The 7500-nt window shown below is 45.8% G+C and overlaps 1 protein-coding gene and 1 long non-coding RNA gene across 2 annotated transcripts in view; one reads left to right on the top strand and one right to left on the bottom strand.

Annotated features, from left to right (window-relative positions):
* agap1 (ArfGAP with GTPase domain, ankyrin repeat and PH domain 1) overlaps positions 1 to 7500 on the bottom strand; it is a 70240-nt gene that overhangs the window by 12962 nt on the left and 49778 nt on the right. The window contains exons 10-12 of the mRNA XM_031558150.2: positions 4567 to 4721; positions 2499 to 2589; positions 1814 to 2036 (exon numbers count right to left, since the gene is read on the bottom strand). Coding sequence (XP_031414010.1) covers positions 1814 to 2036; positions 2499 to 2589; positions 4567 to 4721 — 469 coding nt within the window. The remainder of the gene's footprint in view (positions 1 to 1813; positions 2037 to 2498; positions 2590 to 4566; positions 4722 to 7500) is intronic.
* On the top strand, positions 6343 to 7261 carry LOC116218095. Its single transcript, XR_004162657.2, has 3 exons — positions 6343 to 6744; positions 6804 to 6988; positions 7024 to 7261. It is a non-coding gene; the product is annotated as an uncharacterized LOC116218095 (long non-coding RNA).

Below are 7500 nucleotides of genomic sequence, written 5' to 3'. Positions count from 1 at the left end.
GAACGCATACAACTGCAGAGCATGCGTGAGACTACAGAGCAGTGTGTGTGTGTGTGTGTGTGACTACAGAGCAGTGTGTGTGTGACTACAGAGCAGTGTGTGTGTGTGTGTGTGACTACAGAGCAGTGTGTGTGTGTGTGTGTGTGTGTGTGTGTGTGTGTGTGTGTGTGTGTGTGTGTGACTACAGAGCAGTGTGTGTGTGACTACAGAGCAGTGTGTGTGTGACTACAGAGCAGTGTGTGAGTGACTACAGAGCAGTGTGTGTGTGTGACTACAGAGCAGTGTGTGTGTGACTACAGAGCAGTGTGTGTGTGTGTGTGTGACACTACAGAGCAGTGTGTGTGTGTGTGTGTGTGTGTGTGTGTGTGTGTGTGTGACTACAGAGCAGTGTGTGTGTGACTACAGAGCAGTGTGTGAGTGACTAAAGAGCAGTGTGTGTGTGTGACTACAGAGCAGTGTGTGTGTGTGTGTTAGTGTGTGAGACTACAGAGCAGTGTGTGTGTGTGTGTTAGTGTGTGAGACTACAGAGCAGTGTGTGTGTGTGTGTGTGTGAGTGACTACAGAGCAGTGTGTGTGTGTGACTACAGAGCAGTGTGTGTGTGTGTGTTAGTGTGTGAGACTACAGAGCAGTGTGTGTGTGTGACTACAGAGCAGTGTGTGTGTGTGTGTGAGTGTGTGAGACTACAGAGCAGTGTGTGTGTGTGTGTGACTACAGAGCAGTGTGTGTGTGTGTGTGAGTGTGTGAGACTACAGAGCAGTGTGTGTGTGTGACTACAGAGCAGTGTGTGTGTGTGTGTGAGACTACAGAGCAGTGTGTGTGTGTGTGTGACTACAGAGCAGTGTGTGACTACAGATCAGTGTGTGTGTGTGTGTGACTACAGAGCAGTGTGTGTGTGTGTGACTACAGAGCAGTGTGTGTGTGTGACTACAGAGCAGTGTGTGTGTGTGACTACAGAGCAGTGTGTGTGTGTGTGTGACTACAGAGCAGTGTGTGTGTGTGACTACAGAGTAGTGTGTGTGTGTGACTACAGAGCAGTGTGTGTGTGTGTGTGACTACAGAGCAGTGTGTGTGTGTGAGACTACAGAGCAGTGTGTGTGTGTGACTACAGAGCAGTGTGTGTGTGTGTGTGACTACAGAGCAGTGTGTGTGTGTGTGTGTGTGTGTGTGTGTGTGTGACTACAGAGCAGTGTGTGTGTGTGTGTGACTACAGAGCAGTGCGTGTGTGTGTGTGACTACAGAGCAGTGTGAGTGTGTGTGTGTGTGTGTGACTACAGAGCAGTGTGTGTGTGTGACTACAGAGCAGTGTGTGTGTGTGTGTGTATGTGTGTGAGACTACAGAGCAGTGTGTGTGTGTGTGTGTGACTACAGAGCAGTGTGTGTGTGTGTGAGACTACAGAGCAGTGTGTGTGTGTGTGTGACTACAGAGCAGTGTGTGTGTGTGTGTGTGTGACTACAGAGCAGTGTGTGTGTGCGTGTGTGTGACTACAGAGCAGTGTGTGTGTGTGTGACTACAGAGCAGTGTGTGTGTGTGTGACTACAGAGCAGTGTGTGTGTGTGACTACAGAGCAGTGTGTGTGTGTGTGACTACAGTGTGTGTGTGTGTGACTACAGAGCAGTGTGTGTGTGACTACAGAGCAGTGTGTGTGTGTGACTACAGAGCAGTGTGTGTGTGTGTGTGTGACTACAGAGCAGTGTGTGTGTGTGTGTGTGTGAGACTACAGAGCAGTGTGTGTGTGTGACTACAGAGCAGTGTGTGTGTGTGACTACAGAGCAGTGTGTGTGTGTGTGGTGGTAGAAGAGTCGGGTTCCTACCTGCTGGCGTCAGGCGCAGGTTTGAGGCGGCCCTGTGCGTTGCCCTCCCACACGCTGTTGGCCAGCTCGTTGCCGATGGAGGACATGACCTTGATTATCTCCAGGGGCCACTCGTCCAGGTCCAGAGAGCGCACGCGCGACAAGTGAGTGCCCAGGTTACGGTGGATGCCTGAACACTCAATACATATCAGTGCCCCCAGGTTCAGACTGGCCCAGTCAGGGTCTGAGAGAGAGAGGGGGAGAGAGAGAGAGAGAGAGAGAGAGAGAGAGAGGGGGAGAGAGAGAGGGAGAGAGAGAGAGAAAGAGAGAGAGAGAGAGGGAGGAGGAGGGGGAAGGTGTTAGAGATCTTCCATAAATGGCTAAGATAGATGATCATATGCACTTGGAAGTACATTTTCAGCATGCAGCACATAATATAAGTGAGTATCGAATGAACATTACAAATGTGTAACTGCTTACTGCTATGTGATAGCATGTTTAAGGGTGTACTGGTAAATGCCTGGTCAAGATGTAGCAGTAAGAACATGGCATGTGTGAGTGGACACCGCTAAGGCAGTAAGAACATGTGTGTGTGTGTGTGTGTGTGTGTGTGTGGACACTAAGGCAGTAAGAACATGTGTGTGTGTGTGGACACTAAGGCAGTAAGAACATGTGTGTGTGAGTGGACACAGCTCAGGCAGCTTACTCTGTGCTTCACAGTCCACGCAGCGGGAGTTCCCTCTCATGTTCCTGACGGACTGCAGAGCGATGGCTTCGGACTGACTGGTTAGACGGGACTATTGGGACAAGAACACAGAGCTTGTCAAGCTAATGTTCCAACTGATTAGCAATTATATTTGAAACATGCTACTTAATCTTTATAAAGTACACCTATACGCAATAGAAACCCATTCCCCTTCCAACAAACACACAATCACCCTAACATCACCCCCCACAGAAAGGTAGATTAAGAAGGAAAAAACAACATCAATAATCCCAGTGAAATAAATAGAACCCAGGCGCACTATTCAGATGATTGGCCAGGGCCTGAGGCATCAACAGAGCTGAGAGGCCAGGCTTGAGAGGGGAGGAGTGCACAAGCAATGAGGGTACATTTCAGATACAGTAATTGCCATTTGCAATTATGCTAAGGGAGTGTGTAAGTGTGTGTGCGAGCGTGGCAGAAAGAGGGGTCAGTGTCAGAGAGGTTGTGCAGAATTGCATTTAAATACTGTCAAAAATAATATTTATACACTACTTTATACAAAAGAAAGCAGACTTTTACTTGGGGCGTTCTAGAGTGACAGTCTTCTCTTTAAACTGCTGCTGTTGGGGTTCTGTCACAGGTTAGCATGGATTCTTTGTCACTTGTATTTGTCACACCAGAATACCAGTGGAATTACTTCACAACCACCATTTATACGCTGTGTAAAACCGCTATATATTAATCAGACTTCATTAAGCAACAGTATTTTAAGGTTTGGTTCAGTGGTGTTAAAGATATTAGTTCGTTAAGGTTTTACCATAGCTTAGCCTGGCCTTTAGATATCTATCTGATGTCAAACTTACTAGATAACACCATCGGATTGGTACTGGTGAAGAGTCCTTTTAGCATTAGTGCCTGTCCAGCGATGTAACCTAAGTTTGCATCCTGCATTTGTTTGTTTGTTAGCATTCCCCAATATTCCCATGTTATAGTTAAGTGTTCGATGAACTGGTACGTTAGCTTAGTGTGCAACAATTCTGAGTTTGTTGAATGCTTGGTCAAACCCTGATTTGTAACGGGCCTATGTTGACTTCTTAGCTGGTTGCAAATACACAAATGCACATGTATAGCTATCCAAAGAGGGAGGCAAGGAGAGGGGAAAGACTCATTTGTATTCATGACAGTGGTCTAAAGGCGTTTTATTTAAAACAGAAGTAAACTAAGGCACAACCTTGTTTATTTTGGCTGTCGGGGGAACATGGACTTTGGCATTAACCTTATGAATGTCATTCAAATCCATGGGAAACATGACACCAGGCTGATTTTGAAAAAAAAAAACTAAAGCAAGCGGAGAATTGTATTACAAATAACCTCAAATGAAACCATCACAATAACCTAACAAAGAAGTACATTAATCAAATTACACATTTGCGAGGCCAATTCATAAAGATGGGTTTGAGGTGTTGAGATTCATAACTTAGAAACTCCCGGTTGAGGAGAAGAATGCATGTTTCAAAATCCCACCTTGTAATCATGTTGCGTAGCCTATCATTAAACACTCAATAATCAAGCACTCAAACACCTTCCCACCAATGACTGAAAATGACTTAAGACATGTGCGTCATACCAGCCACCTTCTGAAACAAATCAGATCCCGGGTTTTTTGATGAGAACTGGCTGGCAGAGAATGTGGATGACTACTGTGGCTTGAAAGTCATCAACCCAGGCGTCTGGAGCATTTTGGGGTTGCCCTGCCCGAAGCGGAACTGCCTTTGTGGCGCGGAAATCACAAGTCAGGGGACTAAAAGGGCTTTTTTTTTCTTCTTTTTCTTCTTAAGCGCATGGGAGAATACGGCCCCAAGACATTACTAGCGTTGATGAAGGGAATTGACTATTTTTGGCTGTTTATTATTCTCATGTTTGCTTATATTGGTTGATACTGATGTAGTATTTGAGTTGGTGGAATTCAGTGGTTTGTTAAGAGTAATGACTGTAAATAAGTGTTATTTACAGTCATTGGCTAACACTATGTTGTGGTGTTGTTGATGTTGTTTGGAGCGTGTAGTACCTTGTTCTTGCTGCTCTCACAGGACTGCAGGCTGGCCAGGATCTGACTCTCGATGGCCTGGACCCAAGCATCCCTTTCTTCATATGAGGTCGCCTCAAAGTGCCAGGTTTGCCCCGTCAGCGAAACGATGATAAACTCAAAGTTTTCTTCTTGTTCTGGAAACACAGATGAGAGAGGGAGAAAGCGAGCGTGAGCTGGGTGGCCCTTACAGTTTTAATCCCCACATACGGTTTTGCATTCCTGAGTTCTAAACAAAGTCCATTCAAAGCTACACTACCACAAACATAACCCAACTCTTCCAAATACCACACTGAATCCAATGCACCTATGTCTCATATTGCTTATTTTCCTGTGAAAATGTCCCTACTAATAACGACTCTTAATTCTGGAAGTGTCCACCCGAAAATGTGCTGCTGCCCAGGCTGAAGCCGATGCATTCTCACTGATAAAACGGCTTGATCGGGTGAGAGCTCCTCTAATGGACTCACGGCGCCCAGGCCCCTGCTGAACCCTCTGTTAGCTGCAGGACATATGGACCAACAGTCACATGTATACTGCCCTGTGACCCAAACCAGAACCCCCCAAAATCCCAACCCTATCTTTGGCTCTGCTGATCAGGATGTCACAGTAATTCCCAGCAGCTCTAGGGAGGGTCAATCAGACGTAGTCAGAGCACTCCTAAGGGTGAGGGATCGCCCTTTATGCCTACACCACAGGTCAATGGGCCAATCAGGAGTCAATTAGGAGAGAACATGAATCCTGAAGGGGGGGGAGAGTTGACTCTGGGACTCCAGATTACTTAAACAGGAAGGGGTGGGTTGGAGATTATTAGGGGTCACATTTGTAAATGATTAGGAACAAAAGGGGTTAAAATGGTTGGGTGAGGGGGGGGGCAGATGGCTCAGGGGCAGGAGGCACTAACTGATGAGGCCTGTGCAGTGCCCAAGGTGGAGTGGACCTTCAAAGCAGAAAGTCAAGCACCTGGACTAGGGGGGGAAGATCAGACACCATGGGCTCTGTTTCTCATTTACTCAAACAGAGAAGGGTGGCTGGTCAATTACATAATGAAGACGCAATCAGACACCCCACCCCCTCCAGCTCCCCTCACAGGAAGAGGGTTCTGGGTCACGGCAACTGGACCACAGGTGCACTGCCTGGTTGGCAGGGAGGCAGAGTCACCTTTTGTCTTCCAAACGGAGCAGGGTGGTTCAAAAGATTGAGAGCTGCAAACAAGCAAGCATTCAGACCTTATGTACATTACAGACAGTGTTCTTGCTAATCACAAACCAACACCATATACTCCCCAAAAACCATACCTTACTGTCTCTTCTTATTTCAGAATGTATGGTCATTAGCAAGCCGGATCTACCTTCTCTCTGATGTTTGAAAGTGTCTGTGCAAGAGGAGAGGAGAGGAGAGGAGAGGAGAGAGAGGAGCCCTGGTCTGATGAAGGAGCTCCCAAACTTTAACCAGTAGTAGTGAAACCCTACTGCCATCCATTTCCTCCTCCTCCTCCTCAGCAGATCATTTGGCTAATTGGGATCCTCTCAGATGAGCGGTGCTGTGGGTCCCCCCTGGGCGCCCCCCCCCTCCGCAAGCGGTGCCATGAAAGCCTCCTGTGTTTAAACAAAGCTTCTGAAATAGGGCAATGATGAGCTTCAGTGAGCTACTCCAAACTTCAAAGTTTCAAATCTGAAGAATGGCTTCACTGTGCCTGCACAAGAGCAGCTAGCAGATGTCTTCAGAACCTGAAATCCTCGTCTTAGAATGCATTATTACGCCAGTATGGCCTTCAGAGACGCATGCTCTTGTATATAGTTTTACTGAGGTTTTAAAACCCCTTCAAAAGCTTTAGACTAATATTGACTTAAGGTAGATTCTCGTCTGAAGACAATATGAAGAAAGCTGCTATAGCTAAATGCTCTGTAAAGTTTGACGGTGTGACTGATAATATCACACATTTCTGAATGCTTTCCTAAGCCTCTACAAACTACAGAATCTGTGCAGATCAGTAGCGTTAGGGAAACTCCTGAGTACTGATGTACTCTTCAGAGGCACTCATTAACATGCTCCAAACCTATAACCCAACCTAGGCTCAGGCACAACATGAAACACAACATGTTTACAATATGAGTACATGGGCATCAAGGTGGGGTTCTCACTGCAGTGTTTCTATAGGTTGTGTTCAGTGTTTCTATAGGTTGTGTTCAGTGTTTCTATAGGTTGTGTTTCTATAGGTTGTGTTCAGTGTTTCTATAGGTTGTGTTTCTATAGGTTGTGTTTCTATAGGTTGTGTTCAGTGTTTCTAAAGGTTGTGTTCAGTGTTTCTATAGGTTGTGTTTCTATAGGTTGTGTTCAGTGTTTCTATAGGTGGTGTTTCTATAGGTTGTGTTTCTATAGGTTGTGTTCAGTGTTTCTATAGGTGGTGTTGTGTTTCTATAGGTTGTGTTTCTATAGGTTGTGTTCAGTGTTTCTATAGGTTGTGTTCAGTGTTTCTATAGGTTGTGTTTCTATAGGTTGTGTTCAGTGTTTCTATAGGTGGTGTTCAGTGTTTCTATAGGTTGTGTTTCTATAGGTTGTGTTCAGTGTTTCTATAGGTTGTGTTCAGTGTTTCTATAGGTTGTGTTTCTATAGGTTGTGTTTCTATAGGTTGTGTTCAGTGTTTCTATAGGTGGTGTTCAGTGTTTCTATAGGTTGTGTTTCTATAGGTTGTGTTCAGTGTTTCTATAGGTTGTGTTTCTATAGGTTGTGTTCAGTGTTTCTATAGGTGGTGTTCAGTGTTTCTATAGGTTGTGTTCAGTGTTTCTATAGGTTGTGTTTCTATAGGTTGTGTTCAGTGTTTCTATAGGTTGTGTTTCTATAGGTTGTGAACCAGTGGAGCGTCCCATCTGATCGGGGCCCTCCCTTCCCCTCCCCTCCCCCTCCACACACAGA

This window comes from Clupea harengus, chromosome 21 (genome assembly GCF_900700415.2).
Source record: "Clupea harengus chromosome 21, Ch_v2.0.2, whole genome shotgun sequence".
NCBI lineage: Eukaryota > Metazoa > Chordata > Actinopteri > Clupeiformes > Clupeidae > Clupea > Clupea harengus.
Note: the sequence above shows the minus strand (reverse complement) of the source record. Positions and strands in the feature narration are given on the sequence as shown.